This window comes from Macaca nemestrina, chromosome 13 (assembly GCF_043159975.1).
Source record: "Macaca nemestrina isolate mMacNem1 chromosome 13, mMacNem.hap1, whole genome shotgun sequence".
NCBI lineage: Eukaryota > Metazoa > Chordata > Mammalia > Primates > Cercopithecidae > Macaca > Macaca nemestrina.
This window is the reverse complement of record NC_092137.1, coordinates 85361856-85380579: the sequence shown is the minus strand read 5'-3', so window position 1 is coordinate 85380579 and position 18724 is coordinate 85361856. Positions and strand designations below refer to the sequence as shown.

General features: G+C 37.4%; 1 protein-coding gene and 1 pseudogene across 10 annotated transcripts in view; one reads left to right on the top strand and one right to left on the bottom strand.

The window, feature by feature from the left end:
• The window catches only part of LOC105465361 (dynein axonemal heavy chain 6), a 383399-nt gene that overhangs the window by 29368 nt on the left and 335307 nt on the right, over window positions 1–18724 (bottom strand). For all 10 annotated transcript variants that reach the window (XM_011713768.2, XM_011713766.3, XM_011713767.3 and 7 more), the window contains 4 exons: window positions 10493–10653; window positions 8586–8674; window positions 7637–7783; window positions 6088–6226 (listed from right to left, as the gene is read on the bottom strand). In XM_011713768.2, the coding sequence (XP_011712070.2) occupies window positions 6088–6226; window positions 7637–7783; window positions 8586–8674; window positions 10493–10653 (536 nt within the window). The remainder of the gene's footprint in view (window positions 1–6087; window positions 6227–7636; window positions 7784–8585; window positions 8675–10492; window positions 10654–18724) is intronic.
• LOC105465360 (L-lactate dehydrogenase A chain-like) lies at window positions 13685–14931 on the top strand (annotated as a pseudogene).

Here is an 18724-nt window from a genome sequence, read left to right as displayed (position 1 = left end):
GTGGGCTGACTTGGGGATGATCCAATAAAAACTGGAGAGGCCTGAGGTTTGACTTTGTCTTTGCCAACTTTGAGCTCAGATCCACCCCCAATACCACTCCTGGATGTGTGTATTGCTGTAACCTACACTATAAAATCTGAAGGTCTTCCTCCAATCCCAAATACCTTCCAGTATTTAAAGCCTCCTAAATATTTCTCTGTTTATTCTCTCCCGTCTAGTTTCCCCACTGGTATTGCTATGTCTCCATGTTCAATCCCTCATTTTGCTTTTATTATAGCTTTGTGAATTGTTGCACCTCTTCCTAACCTAAAAGACCATAATTGCTAACAAATGTTTATAAGTTAGAGCAAAATTTATTAGCAAGACACATAGGCCTTTCAGGATATGCCCCCGGCTTACCTTTTTTAGTGTTCTTGAAGACACAACTGCCCTCCATACACACTTCCTCTTCTGGAGCTAATAACTGTTTCTCTAGTAGTGCCATGTCCCACACACTGTTGGCCTCCCCTCACCCCTGCACCTTTATTGAGGTTTAGTTGGTATCCAAAAAATGGCACACAATTAATGTATACAACCTGGTGAGTTTTGACATATGTATATACTTATGTTGCTATCTCCACAATCCGTATGGTAAACATATCCATGATCTCTGACAATTTCTTCATGCCACCCACTGTTTTATTGTGGTTAGAATACTTAACATGAAATCTACTCTCTTGACAAATTAATTTAAAGTACAAAATACCTTATGATTAACTGTAAGTGCTCTATTGTACAACAGATCTCTGTAACTTACTCATCTTGTATAACTATAATTTTATACTTACTGAACAACAACTCCCCATTTTCCTCCTCCCTTTATCCTGTGATAGTCACCATCCTCTTGTCTACTTCTAGACTTTTGACTATTATAGAGGCCTCATATAAAAGGAATCATGCAATATTTGTCCTTCTGTGACTAACTTATTTCATTTAGCGTAATGTCAGTCAGGTCCATCCATGTTGTCACAAATGGTAGGATTTCTTTTTTTTTTAAGGATAAATAGTATTCCATTGTATGCATATACTATACTTTCTGTATCCATTTATATGTTGATGGCTATTTGGGTAGTTTCCATATTTTGGCTACTATGAATGATTCATTATCTCCATCAGCTTTTGGTAGGCAGACATCCAGAATCTATCATAATAGTACTAATCAATATTTTATGAATTAATCCATAAACTAATGCCTAAAAAAACTCACCATTAGCAAGTATCGCCACCTGGATAAAGCATTGTCTTTTTACTCCCATCTTTTTTAAAAAACCAGTTTCAATGAGATATAATTTAAAAAACCATAAAATTCATATAAAACATATATATAAAAGAATATATATTGAATATATATATTCTTATATATATAATTATATATATATAAAATTCATTAATTTTTGGTAAATTTACAGAGTTGTCTACCCATCATTGCAATCTAACTTTAGAACATTTCCATTTCCCCCCAAAAGAAATCTTGTGTCCATTTGCAGTCAGTCCCCATGTCTACTCCCTGTCCCATGAAACCACTGAACTACTTTTCATCTCTATAGACTTGACTCGTCTGGAAATTTCATATACATAGAATTGTACTTGTGGGCTTTTGTGTCTGACTTCTTTCACTTAGCATAATGTTTTTGAGATTTATTTATGTTGTTGTATGTATCAGTACTTTATTCCTTTTATGGTGGAATAATATTCTGTTTATGGATATGCCATATTTTACTTAGCCATTCACCAGTTATTGGACATTTTTGGCCATTATGAACAATGCTGTTGTGCACATTTGTGTACAAGTTTTGTTTTTGTGTGGGTTCTTTTTTTGTTGTTGTTTTTTGAGATGGAGTTTCACTCTTTCACCCAGGCTGGAATGTAGTGGCCCTATCTCAGCTCACTGCAACATCTGCCTTCTGGTTTCAAGTGAGTCTCCTGCTCCAGCCTCCTGAACAGCTGGGATTACAGGTGTGCACTACTAAATCCAGCTAATTTTTGTGTTTTTAGTAGAGGTGGGGTTTCTCCATGTTGGCCAGGCTAGTCTTGAACTCCTGACCTTGTGATCCACCCACTGGGGCCTCCCAAAGTGCTGGGATTACAGGCATGAGCCACTGAGCCCGGCCTTGTGTACAAGTTTTCGTGAGGACATATGTTTTAATTTTTCCTAAGTACATATCTAAGAGTAGAATTGCTGAGTCATGTGGCAACTTTGTTTAAACATTTTTTCAAGGCAGCAGAACAATTTTACATTGCCACCAGCAGGTATGAGGGTTCCAGTTTTCTCATATGCTCACCAGCATTTGTTATTGTCTTTTAAAATTATGGTCATCCTAGTAGGTGTGAAGTGGCATTTCATTAGATATTTAACTTTCATTTTCCTCATGACACATTGAGCATCTTCTCATGTGCTTACTGGGCATTTGTGTGTTTTCTTTGGTGAAATGTCAATTCAAATCAAATCTTCAACCATTTTAATATTGAGTTATTTTTCTTATTATTGTTGAGTTGTAAGAGGTCTTTATATACTTTGGATACAAGCCCTTATCAGATATATGATTTGCAAATATTTTCTCTCAGTCTGCATCTTGCCTTTTCACTTTCTTGATGGTATGTGTTGAAGAGTAAAAGTTTTAATAATTTTTTTTTTTTTTTCTGAGATGGAGTCTTACTCTGTTGCCCAGGCTGGAGTGCAGTGACATAATCTTGGCTCACTGCACCCTCTGCCTCCCAGATTCAAGCGATTCTCCTGCCTCAGCCTCCCGAGTAGCTGGGACTATAGGCGCCCGCCACCATGCCCAGCTAATTTTTTGTATTTTTAGTAAAGATGGAGTTTCACTGTGTTAGCCAGGATGGTCTCGATCTCCTGACCTTGTGATCCACCCGCCTCAGCCTCCCAAAATGCTGGAATTACAGGCTTGAGCCACAGCACCCGGCCTAAGAGTAAAAGTTTTAGATGTTGATGAAGTCCAATTTATTTTTTCTTTTTTGTGTCATATCTCGGAAGTCAGTGACTAATCCCAAGTCACAATTTTCTCCAAAGCTTTCTTCTGAGAGATTTACTTTTTTCTGTTAATTGTAGGTCTGTCACCCATTTTGAATTAATTTTTGTATATGGTATAAGGGTTCAAATTTATCCTTTTGTGGATGGACACCCAATTGCCCCAGCATCATGTGTTGAAAAGACTATCCTTCCCCCATTGAATTGTCTTGGCACCGTTGTTGAAAATCAGTAGTCATAAATATAAAGGTCATTTTTGGATTCTCAATTCTGTTCCACTGATTTATAAGCCCATTCTTTTAAAAAAAATATAAATGTTATTTCTCAACACGAGGTCCATCAATTCAAGACATTTTGTAAGCAATGATACCAGCCATTCAGTCCATCCCTAAAGAACTGATAGTCCTGGGAGTTTAACCATGTCAATGCAGTCTTTTTTTATATTAACAGAAGAAAAATGGGTGCCCTTTAACAAAATTTTAATATTAGGAAACACAGAAGTCAGAGGGAGCAAAATCAGGTTTGTAAAGTGAATACCTAATGATTTCCCATAAAAACTCTTGCAAAAGTGCTCCAGTTTGATTTCAGGCCTGAATAGCATTGTTGAAATGAAGATTGACTCTCTGGTGAAGTGTTCTTAGGCATTTTTTCTGCTAAAGCTTTGACTAACTTTTTAAAAATACTCTCATAATAAGCAGATGTTATCATTCTTTGGCCCTCCAGAAAGTCGAGAAGCAAAATGCCTTCAGCATTCCAAAAAACTGTTGCCATGAGCTTTATTCTTGACTAGCCTGCTTTTGCTTTGACTGGACCACTTCCATCCCTTGGTAGTCATTGCTTTGATTGTGCTTTGTTTTCAGGATTGTACTGGTAAAGCCATGTTCCATCTCCTGTTATAATTCTTCAGAGAAATGCCTCAGGATCTTGACTGCACTTGTTTAAATTTCCATTGAAAGCTTTGCTCTTGTCTGCCTCTGATCTGGATGTAAAAGTGTTGGCACCTATTGAGTGGAAAGTTTGCTCAACTTTAATTTTCAGTCAAAATTGTGTAAAATGAACCTATTGAGATGTCTATGGTGTTGGCTGTTGTTTCTGCTGTTAATTGTTGGTGCTCTTCAGTGAGGGCATGAACAAGATTAATTTTTTTCTTTGCAAATTGATGTGGATGGCCTACTGCTATGGGTTTCATCTTCAACACTGTCTTGGCCCTTCTTAAAACTAGTTATCCATTTACAAACTGCTACTGATTTGTTTGGGGCATTGTCTCTATAAACTTTTTGTAAAGTATCAATATTTCACCATTCTTCCATACAAGCTTCACCAGAAATTTGGTGTTTGTTCTGCTTCAATTTTAGCAGAATTGATGTTACCCTGGCAAGGGCTCATTGCAAACTGATGTCTTATCCTTCTTAATGCCTCAAACTAGATCCAGAAACAGAATTTCCAACACAGATTAAAGATCCAAATTTGTAAGAACTGGAACACCTTTCTTAATTTTCCCATAAAATCAGTCTCATTTACAGCAATACTTTGGGATATTTGTTGCTGAGATGTCCTGTTTTCTTCAGAACAACTTTTTGACAGCTCTGAGACTCTTTGGACTAAGACTAGGTGCTGGAGGGAACAGTGGATGGGTGCCACATAAAAAGAAATCGACCTGATAAAGGCTCTGCTCCCTTCATGCCAGAAACAAAAAATGTGTTAGAACTATGGTCACCACTGCCAAGTCAAAATCTATGTCTATTCTTATGCCAGTGCCACAATGACTTGTTGTAACTTTGTAGTAAGTTTTGAAATTGGGAAATGTTACTCTTTTGACTTTATTCTTCTTTCCGTGATTGTTCTTGCCATTTGAGGCCCTTCACATTTTCATATGAATTTCATATGAATTTATAATCAGCTTATTAATTCCTGCAACATGCCAGTGGATCTGGGTGTAACAGTCTGCTGTTACATAGGGATTGCATTAAATCTATAGATCAGTCTGGCAAATTACTTTTTACCTCCACAATTACTTCCACAGCAGTAGAGACTGAGGTAACCTGAAACATCAAGGATTCTAGGAGAGGGAGAAGGAAAAGGAAAATGAGAGACAGGAAAATTCAGGGTAAGCAGAGGATATCAGAGAACAATTTTGCCTACATCACCACTTTGCTAAACAATTTTGGCCCCATTGGGATGGCTTGGGGCAGGAGTACAAAGTAGCCTCCCAAATTACATGGCTTTCCCTATTGGTTCACTCTGGGGACTGGTCCTAAACAATTTTTACTGTTATCTTGCTGCCTTCATCTCAAACATGTTTTAAGGTTTCATTTTGCCTTTTAGGCTGTAGATCACCTGATATCCTTCTGCTGTTTTGCATTTCCCTTACTTGCCAATGAAAACCATCCATTTCCTTTCTGTCCCTTTTCAGAGCTCCTCCTTCTGCCACTTCCCAGTGCAAATATCCTCTCCCTTACTACTTGAGCCCACATGGTCCAAATTGGTTCTAATTTTGGCAACAAGATCCCTATGTAGTCACAGTTAATATTTACCAAAAATTTAATTCCTGAAAGATTTTTTCTTTTTAACAGGTATATCTGAATTAACAGGTCTCTACTAGTCAAATAATGTTTAGGTTCTTTTGAATTTAAGATCGTGGATTCTGGAGGTTACACTGTCTGGGTTCAAATCTCGGCCCCAGCACTTTGTAAATGGTGTGCCTCAGTTTTCTTATGTGTAGAATGGTAATAATAATAGTGCTCACATTGTAAGGTTGTTATGAGGATTAAATCTGCTAATTCTTGGGAAGTGCTTAAAAGGGTGCTTGGCATGTAGCAAGCACTGTTTTTCCTATTATTATTATTTGAGAAAGCAGCTGTCCCATTTTCTATGTGTGAATATTCTCATGATGTCCTGATGTGTTCTTCTCACAATCTTGTCTTCACACAAGGAACATCAAAAATCATCATCACTACTATTAAACACTGGGGGAGGACACCATCTTTGTAAGGGCCAGGTGGGAGTAAACCAAAAACTTTGTGGTACATAGATGGAAGCCCTGGCCACAAGAACGTACTCACCAGTAATATAAATCAGTGCATCCCAGGGAATCTTTCCTTCTTTACAATAGAGGTTGAGGTTCAGTAAAGCACATTCCCTGTCACTGTCATTAAATTCATAGCAGATATTCCAACCAAGGGGGCCAAACTTCTTTCTCTCCTAGAATGAAAAATGAAAATGGTCTGAAACAAAATTTGATAAAATAAATTCTGTGTAATATATTGAAAACTAAAAAGAAGTTTCCATTGAAATTGGGCATCCCCACACTGCAAAATCAGTAAAATCATGTGGCTCAACTTCAGCTAGGCTTTCACCAAACAGAGGAAGCACCTCTTCCTTCAATACTGGCTCCTCCCCATATTTCCAAAAGAAAATTTGCTATTACTAGAAATTTGATAGACCTGTCAAAAGAACATTTTTCCTTCAGGGTAAAATAAAGCATTTTTTCATCACAGTAGGAAAAAAAATTTCACCTGTAGTCTTTTGGCATAAAAATATTGACCCTGTAATCATCCATCTGGTGGCGAGAACTACTCCCTGCTGTTTTAAGGAGTCTGTCCATGATTTTTCAGTTATGCCACACATAGAACCATATTTTTGTTTCATGGCATACCATTGTGAAATCCTCCCCCAACCTCCTTTGTTATTTCCCTATCCTACCTTAATTTCTTAAATTTGAAACTGATAATTATGCCAGAGGTTTGGTTCCAAGTTCCCTGCTCTTGATCTCAAAATTTTCCTAAAGCTTAAACTACCTCCGCATCTCAGGTGCTTTTGTTAGCGGAACAAAGGCCTCACACCCAGAACCCCTCCCCTGATCCCAACGCATCAGACCTCCTCTAATACCTTTTAACCTATTTATCTTATATCTGGCATATTTTCTTTTCTTTTTTTTTTTGAGACAGAGTCTTTCTCTGTCACCCAGGCGGGAGTGCAGTGGCACGATCATTGCTCATTCACCCTTGACCTACCAGGCTCAAGCAATCTTCTCACCTCAGCACCCAAGTAGCTGGGACTACAGGTATGCGCCACCATGCCTGGCTATTTAACAATTTTTTTTTTGTAGAGATGGGCTTTCGCTGTGTTGCCCAGACTGGTCTTGAACTCCCAGGCTCAAGTGATCTGCGCACGTTGGCCTCCCAAAATGTTGGGATTATAAGGATGAGCCACTGTGCCCAGTCTGACTATTTATTTATTTATTTATTTATTTATTTATTTATTTATTTTCTGTAGACCACACACATTTGAAAACCGGAAAACTAATATAATAAATATGCCACCTATGAGGAAATCTATTTTGTACTTGTTGAACTGAATTGAACCTACTGCATTCATCCAACTGATGATATTTTGTAGGCAGATCAGATGAGAGGTGAGAGCTGAATCTATGAAACACGGAGGCAAGGGGAGTATAGAGATTGAAAGTTGAATGAAAACAACTTGGGTTCAGACACAGAATGGAGTCTTTAGCATTTCACAATGACGTTTACAAGCTTTCACTTAATTATTGCTATTTATTTCACAATACACTTCCTTGTTGCTATTAAAAAGCAGAGTTGATAAGTGTACCTGAATAATCGCATGGAAGAAACAAATGCCAAATATTATTTGCCTCCATTTTTTTCCAAGTATATTTTCTTCAAAAAACGAAGGTGTCATTTCAGTAAATGCTCGTCTGATATTTGCACGTAAGCCTTTTGGAGGCTCATTGGTCACCTGGATTTAGATGAAATATACATGGCAGAGAGAGTGATTTTATAGATTTGCGTTATTTCTGAATAACACACATAGACTGAAAGCCATTGAGATGATGTAGATAGCTGATGTTCATGGGGAGGTAGGGACCATTCCTGGCATGTTCGAGCCTGCTTTGTATCTTGCTCAGGCACAGTCCAGGGAGAACATGGAATGGCAGGGTTCTCAGACCTACAGTGGTTGAACCGCATGTTCAACAAGAACCTCAGACATTTCCACTTAGTGTCCATTTTTTCTAAATACAGGCCAGAAAGCATGCTCAAGGTTTCCTCATTGAATTTTGCATCATCCTGACATACGGCATTGTCCCATAGTTTGTCCTCTGATGTCCCATGACATGGGACAGGAGGGAAGAAGCACCTCTTGTTCCTCATATGTAGAGGCTTGCCATAGATCATAAACTTCCAGCATTAAAATCCAACAGCCATACTAGTATGGCTTGTAGGCTTTCCTGTTTCTCAAATGCTGAAACATTCCCTTAACTCTGGAAGGGGTTCTCTTCTCATCACTCTGTACCCTTAACATTTTCTTGTGAGGGTTAGAGCTGGAAGAGCTGAATACCAATAGGACTAGAATATGCAAGGACGGGGTTGGGCAATCATTTCTCTGCTTGTTAAAGATGAAAAGATACTGACTTCACCTCCCCATCCTGGCCACGCAGACCCCCACATGCTTCTGTGCGGGCTCTGATATCCTTGGAGGCACTAGATGAATATTCTGAAACCAACCATTTCACATTGTTCCAACCATATGCATACATTACCTTGACAGAATTTTGAAGAACTGTAACAGGAAATGTATTACTAGGCATGGAGCTTAAAAAAAGTCGAAAAGTGTCCTTGATAGCACTATCTGTTTAAAACAAAGAAAAAACAACAAAAAAGGAAAATGTTTAGTTGGTAGTAGCACTTTTCTATAAAAAAAAATTATTCTATAGAAGAAAAAAATGCTATAGGCTTTGTTTAAAGACCTAGTTAATCTATTACAAGTATATTGTAAACTGTTTTAAAATGGCAGTAAGATGCGTTGTTTTAGAAACTTCATGTTAGGAGGGTTTGGCAGTCAAGAAGCAGGTACATTTGGGTAAATACATTAGGAACATGTTAATTTTTAATAGTTGCTGAACTATTAAGGGTCTTATCTTTGAAATGGGAAACATTTTCAGTTGAAAAAGAGGGCAGTTATTGCCCACGCATTTATTCTCATGAGGATTTTTTGACCATTCAATTTAACACAAGTGGCATGAAAATGACCAACATCAGAACTTAAATGGTTAGGTTATAAATGATTATAGCAAGGGCTAGAATAGGACTTTTCTATCCACTTAAGTTTAGTAAGCACTTAAAATACACAAACAACTTCAGCTGGCTTCATTAGCCCATCCAGTGTCCTTGAAGAACTGGAAATGCTCTTGTCCTAGTTATAGTGAAGCTGAACGGCATCTCCATATTCTGGAGGCTCATGTAGTACCGCCACAGCAAATTGCTTTTTTGATGCCTCTCTAACATTTCTTTCTTAATTATATTCCTAATCACTGGGGACCTCTGACCAGTACTGAAGACCTCCTTGTCATTTCTCTTTAATTATTTAAATAGAAGTAAGCCACAGGCCCAGCAGGAAGCAGGCCATCTCTTATTTGACTGCAAAGGAATGGAAATAGTGGAGATTATGAATGGTGGATAAAAATGAGTCCTTACCTTTGTCAGAAGCAACCTGCAGAAGGCTTGGGGGTGAGGGCAGGGGGCCAGGAAGTGAAGGGCCTTTAGGGGAAGGCTGCTAAACCCTGAGCTGGCTCAGTGAACAGTGCAGACTGGGGACTCTGGAAAGGAGCAGCTCTTCACCTTAATAAGTAGCACTAAATAAAGTGATTTGCAAGATCATCTGCATAGCTCTTACCTTTCCAGAAAGCTTTCTGTAGTGAGGGCACAAAGAAAGGCCTCAGAGAAAGGGCTCTCTCTGGATATGCTTGCCTGGAAGTTCTACCCCAGGCCTTCACAGCAGAGTGGTAGAATGGGACCCACACAATTTGCTACCAATAAAATAGTTCCTGAGGTTTTGGTTATTTTTATACTAACACTTTAAAATGAGTAGATTCTAATTCCACTTCCTCTCTTTGCAGCCCATTACACTTTCTTGAGTAGGCAAGAAAGTGGTGAGATAATAGCTAGTGCCAGCAACTATGAGTAATGCTGGGCATGCCCATGGGGTGGGTGTAACTCTGAGGCACATGTAAAGGTTAGTTGTCATGTGGGTTACAGAGGATAAAAGGTGGTAAAAAACTACTCTAAGGGAATTGGTGGTAATTTGAATTCTGTTCCTTGACATTTCTTGTTATATAGGGAAAGATTTAATTTCTTTTGTTTGTCCTAAGTATATTTTTCTTTTTAATATGCCTATAAGTAATATATTTCAAATTCAAATGACCTCTCATAGAAGGCAATAAGAAACAGAAATGATCCAGTGGATCCTAGCCTCAACTTGTAGTTCTGAAGGCCTTTTATCAAACCCTGGTTGTGTAAATTAGCTAAATCTGTCTAGGTCTCAAATTTCTCCTCTTTAATATAGGGAAACATAGTGCCTACAATAATGAATTACTATAAGGAGTGAATTCAACAAGAAAAGGTTACATCAAAATGTTATTATTATGCAGGGGCTATGTGCTCAACATACCTGGATCTGTGAAGGTTTTAATGAGCTCTTCCATTGCCAACATCCAAGAAACAGCAAGATGGCAGTTTTGCAAAAATACCCAGTTTCCTGATTTCATTGCATCCTTGATCATTTTTTCAGCAATAGGTCCCTGTCCTTGCCCCAGTGAAATTGACTGCACCCTGAATTAAACAGCAACAACAAAATATCATCTTATGCTATTTTAAAGCAAAATCAATATCAAGAAATGTAAACATAGTAGACTCTTGCTTAGGATATATATATATATACATTTTGAATCCTCATTCCAATAGCAGTACAAATATGTTTTCCTTATTTCTTGTTTTTAAAAATATTTTTACCATGACCCACATAGAAAAGTGCAAAAACCGAATATACAGCTCTACAAATGATCACAAATCAATACCTGTGGTTGAGAAGAGAACTGTGCTGATATACCAGAGACATTTCTCTTATGCCTTTCTCCGCCTCAATGATTTGATTTCCCCTTCCTTCTTCCCACAGGTAATCATTATCCTAACTTCTAACAACACTATAGATCAGTTTTTAAACACTTAAAAAATTAAAGTCTAACATATATACAGAAAAATACATATTATTAGCGTATGGCTCAATGAATTCTCACAAAGCAAATGTGCACATGTACCACCACCCAGGTCAAAAAGCAGTACCTCTCCTTATCCCAAAAGGCAAAAACAATTTTGAATTCAAATGCCATTGATTAATCACACAGCATCTGTGAAAGCCAATGTGGGAAACTAGCTACAACTAAGAAACCTGTGCAAAGCGTTGGCCCTCTGAAAGCACCCAGAAGCAAAGCCAATGAACTATACACAAGATACACCACAGTCAAACCCTCAAAGGAAAACAGGAATACAAAAATAAAAAGCCTCAATGAAATGACAGAAACTTGAAAATGATAAATACTAGCCCTCTTGGGTAATTAGGAATCAGCACAAGAACTCTGGCAATTCAAAAAATCAGTTTCCTTAGCTCTAAATGATTGCAATGGATCCTACCAGATTGAAACATCTGAAATGACAGATACAGAATTCAGAATCTGGATGGCAAGGAAGCTCAATGAGATCCAAGAGAAAGTTGAAATCCAGTCCAAAGAAGCCAGTAAAATGATCCAAGAGTTGCAAGATGACACAGCTATATGAAGAAAAAACAAAACTGAACTCCTGGAATTGAAAAATGACTACAGGAATTTCAAAATACAATTGGAAGCGTTAACAACATACTAGGCCAAGTCAAAAAAAGAATTTCAGAGCTCAAAGACTGGTACCTCAAAACAACCCTGTTAGGCAAAAATAAAGAAGAAAGAATTTAAAAAATGGACAAAGCCTATGAGAAATATGAGATTATGCAAATAGATAAAACCTATGCCATACTGGCATTCCTGAGAGAGAAGAAAAGGTAAACAACTTGGGTAACATATTTGAGAATATAGTCCTTGAAAGTTTCCCCAATATTGCTAGAGAGGTTGACATGAAATTTCAGGAAATTCAGAGAAACCCTAGGAGATGCTATATAAGAAGACCATCCCCAAGACACATAGTTATCAAACTTTCCATGATCAATGTGAAAAAAAAATTCTTAAAGGCAGCTAGACGAAAAGGTCAGATCACTTACAAAAGTCATCCCATAAGGCTAACAGCAGACTTCTCAGCAAAAACATTACAAGTCAGAAGAGATAACATAACTATATTCAGCATTCTTAAAGAAAAGAAATTCCAACCAACAATTTCATATCCTGTCAGACTGAGCTTCATAAGCAAAGGAGAAATAAAAACTTTTCCAGATAGGTAATTGCTAAGGCAATTCTTTACCACTAGACCAGCATTACAAAAGAGTCACAAAAGAGCTCTAAACACGGAAATGAAGGAGTGATACCTGCTACCACAAAGACACACTTAAGTCCAGAGCCCACAGACTCTATAAAGCAACTACACAATCAAGACTACAAAGCAACCAGCTAAAAATATCACAACAGGATCAAAACCTTACATATCAATATTAACCTTGGATATAAGTGGTCTAAACACCCCATTTAAGAGGCACAGAGTAGCAAGTTGGATAAAAAAATAAGACCCAACCATCTTCTATCTTCAAGAGATCCATTTCTCATGTAACAAAACCAACAGGCTCAAAATAAAGGGGTGGAGAAAGATCTATCATGCAAAAGGAAAACAAGAGAAGAGGAGGTGACTATTCTTATATTGCAGAAATAAGACTAAATTGACAACAGTGAAAAAGGACAAAGAAGGGCATTACATAATGGTAATGGGTTGAACTCAACAAAAAGACTTAACTATCCTAAATATAGATGCACCCAACATTGGAATACACAGATTCATAAAACAATTACTTCAAGACCTACAAAAATACTTGGAAAGCTACATTATAATAGTGGGGGTACTTCAGCATCCCACTGACAGTGTTAGACAGATCATTGAGGCAGAAAACTAACAAAAAAATTCTAGACATAAATTAGACACTTAATCTATTGGATCTAAGAGCTATCTACAGAATACTCCACCCATCAACCACAGAATATACATTTTTCTCATCTGTATATGGAACATAGTCTAAGATCAACCACATGCTTAACCATAATAGATTTGATAGATTCAAAAAGATCAAAATCATACCAAGCATACTCTCAGACAACAGTGGAATTAAAATAGAAATCAATACCAAGATCTCTGAAAACCACACAATTACATGGAAACTAAACAACTTTCTTCTGAGTGACTTTTGGGTAAACAACATATTAAGACAGAAATAAAACACTTCTTTGAAACAAATGAAAAGAGAGACACAACATACTGAAATATCTGGGATGCAGTAAAAGCAGCGTTAAAAGTTTACAGTATGTCTGGATGCAGTGCCTGTAATCCCAGCACTTTGGGAGGCTGAGGAGGAGGGCACTTGAACTCAGTTTGAGATGATCCTGGGCAACCTGGCAAAACCCTGTCTCTACAAAAAATACAGAAATTAGCCAGGCATGGTGATGTGTGCCTGTAGTCCCAGCTCCTTGGGAGGTAGAGGAGGGAGGATCACCTGACTCTGGGGAGGCTGAGGCTGCAATGAGCCATGATCACTCCATCACAGTACAGCCTGGGCAACAGACTGAGATCCTGTCTCAAAAAAAAAAAAAAAAAAAGTTTATAGTGCTAAATTCCTACATTAAGAATTAGATTCACGATCTAATATTGCAATTAGAGGAACTAGAACAAGAACAAACAAATCCTGAAGTTAGCAGAAGAAAAGGAATAACTAAAATCAGAGCAGAACTAAATGAAATTGGGACCCCAAAATCCATACGAAGAATTAATAAAGCCAGGTGCTGGAGCCACTGCCGCCGAGTCCGGATCTCATTGTCATGCGCCCCTGACACCTGCTGGATGTGCATTCCCGATTCCTTTTGGTTCCAAGTTCAATATGACAACTCTCAAGGATCAGCTGATTCATAATCTTCTAGAGGAAGAAGAGACACCCCGAGAATAAGATTATAGTTGCTGGGATTGGTGCTGTTGGCATGGCCTGTGCCATGCCAACAAGTCCACAAAGGACTCAGTAGATGAACTTGCTTTGTTGATGTCATGGAAGATAAATTGAAGGGAGAGATGATGGATCTCCAACATGGCAGCCTTTTCCTTAGAACACCAAAGACTGTCTCTGGCAAAGACTAATGTAACTGCAAACTCCAAGCTGGTCATTTTCACTGCTTGGGCACATCAGCAAGAGGGAGAAAGCTGTCTTAATTTGGTCCAGCATAACATGAACATCTTTAAATTCATCATTCCTAATGTTGTAAAATACAGGCTGAACTGCAATTTACTTATTGTTTCAAATCCAGTGGATATCTTGACCCATGTGGCTTGGAAGATAAGTGGCTTTCCCCAAAACCGTGTTATTGAAAGTGGTTGCAATCTGGATTCAGCCCAATTCCGTTACCTGATGGGGGAAAGGCTGGGAGTTCACTCATTAAGCTGTCAAGGGTAGGTCCTTGGGGAACATGGAGATTCCAGTGTGCCTGTATGGAGTGGAGTGAATGTTGCTGGTGCCTCCTTGAAGACTCTACACCCAGATTTGGGGACTGATACAGACAAGTAACAGTGGAAAGAGGCTCACAAGTAGGTGGCTGAGAGTGCTTATGAGGTGATCAAACTCAAAGGCTGGGGCATTGGACCCTCTGTGGCAGATTTGGCAGAGAGTATAATGAAGAATCTTAGGTGGGTGCACCTAATTTCCACCATGATTAAGGGTCTCTATGGAATAAAGGATAATGTCTTCCTTAGTGTTCCTTGCATTTTGGGACAGAATGGAATCTCCGACCTTGTGTGAAGGTGACTCTGACTCCTGAGGCAGAGGCCTGTTTGAAGAAGAGTGCAGTTACACTTTGGGGACTCTAAAAAGACTTGCAATTTTAAAGTCTTCCGATGTCATATCATTTCACTGTCTAGGCTACAGTAGGATTTTAGTTGGAGGTTGTGCATGTTGTCCTTTTTATCTGTTCTGTGATCAAAGCAGCAATATTTTAAAATGCACTGGGAAAAACATCAATTCCTGAAGTTGGACATAGGAATGGTTTGTAAAATCCTATAGCTATATCCTGATGCTAGATGGTATTAATCTTGTGTAGTCCTAAACTGGTCAGTGTGAAATACTTTTACCAACTCTGAGGCAGCTCTACCAATGCTGCACATGCTGCAGTTGCCCCTTGAGCCAGATGGATGTTTACTGTGTGTATATAACTTTCTGGCTCCTTCACGGGACATTCCTAGTTCAACATTCTTTCCCAATCAGTCACATCCTGGGATCCAGTGTATAAATCCAATATCGCATGTCTTGTGCATAATTGTTCCAAAGGATCTTATTTTGTGATCTCTATATATATCAGTAGTGTACATTACCATATAATGTGAAAAGATCTACATATAAACAATGCAACCAACTATCCAAGTGTCATACCAATTAAAATTCCCAATAAACCTTGACCACTGAAAAAAGAGAATGAATAAAACCAACAGTTTGTTTTTTGAAAGGATAAACAAGATTGATAGACGCTAACTAGATTAACAAAGAAAAAAAGAGAGAAGATCCAAATAAACACAATGAAAAATGACAAAGGTGATATCACAAATAATCCTACAGAAATACAAAAGATCCTCAGAGACTATTATTAATAACTTTCTGCACAGAAACATGAAAAGTCTAGAGGAAATGGATCAATTTCTGGAGACACACCACCTCCCAAGATTGAACCAGGAAAAAACAGAAAGCCTAAGCAGACAAATAATGAGTAATGAAATTGAATTGGGAGTAAAAATCCTACCAAGCAAAGCCCTGGACCAGAAAGATTCACAGTGGAATTCTACCAGATATACAATGAATAGCTGGTACCAATCCTACTAAAACTATTCCAAAAATTCAAAAAGCAAGGACTCCTCTCTCACTCATTCTGTGAAGTCAGCATCATCCTGATACCAATATCTGGCACAGACACAACAAAAATGAAAACATCAGGCCAATATCCCTGATGAACATAGATGCAAAAATTCTCAACAAAATACTAGGAAAGTGAATCCAGCAGCATATTAAAAAGCTAATTCACCATGACCAAGTAGGCTTCATTCCTGGGATGCAATGTTGGTTCAACAGACACAAATCAGTAAATGTGACTCACCACAAAAACTGAATTAAAATAAAAAAAGCGTATGATCATCTCAACAGACACAGAAAAGGCTTTTGATAAAATCCAACATTTCTTCATGACAAAAATTATTAACAAAGAAACTAGGCATTGAAGGGACATACTTCAAAATATTAAGAATCATCTATGACAAATCCACAGTCAATATCATACTGAATAGGCAAAAGCTAGAATCATTCCCCTTGAGAACTGGAACAAGACAAAGATTCCCACTCTCACCACTCCTTTTCAAGATAGTACTGGAAATCATAGCCAAAACAATCAGGCAAGAGAAAGAAATAAAATACATCCAAATAGGAAAAGAAGAACTCAAACTATCTTTCTTCTCTAATCATTTGATTTTGTAACTGGAAGACTGATAAATGTCTTCAGTAAGTTTCAGGATACAAAATCAATGCACAAAAATCAATAGCATTTCTATACAACAATAACACTTAAACTGAGAGCCAAATCAAGAAAGGAATGCCATTTACAATAGCCACAAAAAGAATAATACATCTAGCCAAGGAGGTGAAAGATCTCTACAAGGAGAACTGCAAAATACTACCAGAGGAAATCATAAATGACACAAACAAATGGAAAAACATTCCATGCTAATTCACTTGAAGAATCAATACTGTTAAAATGACTATACTGCCCAAAGCAATATACAGATTCAACACTATTCCTATCAAACTACCCATTTCACTGCAAAACTATTCTAAAATTCATATATAACCAAAAAAGAATCTGAATGGCCAAAGCAATCCTGCATAAAAAGAACAAAGCTGGGGCATTATATTACCCAACTCCAAACTGTACTATAAGGCTACAGTAACCAAAACAGCATGGTACTGGTACAAAAATAGACACATAGACCAATAGAACAGAATAGAGACCCCAGAAATAAAGCTGCACACCTACAGTCATCTCATCTTTGACAACACTGACACTAATAAGCAATGAGGAAAAGGTTTTCTGTTTAATAAATGATGTTAGGATAGCTGCCTAACTACATGCAGAAGAATAAAACTGAACTCTTATGTTTCACTATATACCAAAATTAACTCCAGATGGATTAAAGATTTAAACGTAAGACCTCAAACTATAAAAATCTTAGAAGATAACCTAGGAACCACCATTTTAGACATCAGCCTTGGAAAAGAATTTATGACTAAGTACTCCAAAGCAATTGCAAAAAATCAAAAATTGATATATGGGACCAAATTAAGTGGAAGACTTTTTGTGCAGAAAAAGAAACTATCAACAGGGTAAATACAACCTGCAGACTGGGAGAAAATATGGATCTGAAAAAGTCTAATATTCAGAATCCATAAGAAAGTTAATTCAACAGCAAAAAGCTCCATTAAAAAGTGGACAAAAGATATGAATAACACTTCTTAAAAAAAGACATACAGGCATCCAAAAGCATATAAAAATGCTCAACGTCACTAATCATCAGAGAAATGCAAATAAAAACCACAATGAGATACCATCTCACACCAGTCAGAATGGCTATTATTAAAAAGTCAAAAATTAACAGATGCTGGCGAGGCTGCATAGAAAATGGAACACTTACACACTGTCGGTGTATAAACTGTGCATTCATTCACAGTGTAAACGAATTCAGCCACTTTAAAAAGCAATTTGGAGATTTATGAAAGAACTTAAAACAGAATTACCATTCAACCTACCATTCCCATTAATAGGTATATATCCAAAAGAAAATCAATTCTACTACTAAGAATACACATGCACTTGCAGTATTCACAATAGCAAAGATATTCAATCAACCTAGATTCTCTCATAATGGTGGATTGGATAAAGAAAATGTGGTACTATAAACCATGGAATATGATGCAACCACATAAAGGAATAAAATCTGGTCCTTTGCAGCAACATGGATGCAGCTGGAGGTCATTATTACAACACAGAATCAGAAAACCAAACACTGCATATTCTCATTTATAAGGGGAAACTAAACATTGGGTATACAAGGACATAAAGATTGGAAAAATGGACACTGGAGACTACCAGATAGGGGAGGAAGAGAGGGTTGAAAAACTAACTCTTGGGTATTATGCTCACTATTTTGGTGATAGGATCATTTGTATCCAAACTTCAGTAACATGCAATACGCACATGTTAAGAAACCTGAATCTAAAGTAGAAGTTGAAGTTTTAAAAAATGAATATTTTCTAATTTCCCTTTTGATTTCTTAAAAGTGTATCATTTAATTTCCATATATTTTTGAATTGTCCATATTTCCTTCGGTTATTTGTTTCTAATTTTATTCCATTAGTGTTTGAAAAGATGTTTTTTATGGTTCAATCTTCTTAAGTTTATTGAGACTTGCTTTGTGGCCTGACATATGAACTATCCAGGAGAATGTACTATGTGTACTTGAGAAGAAGGTTTATTCTGATATTGTTGGGTACAGTGTTCTACATATGTCTGTCAAATCTGTTAATATTAGTTTTAATGTTGTTGAAGTCTTCTATTACCTTATCTTTTTTTCATAATTGTTCTAT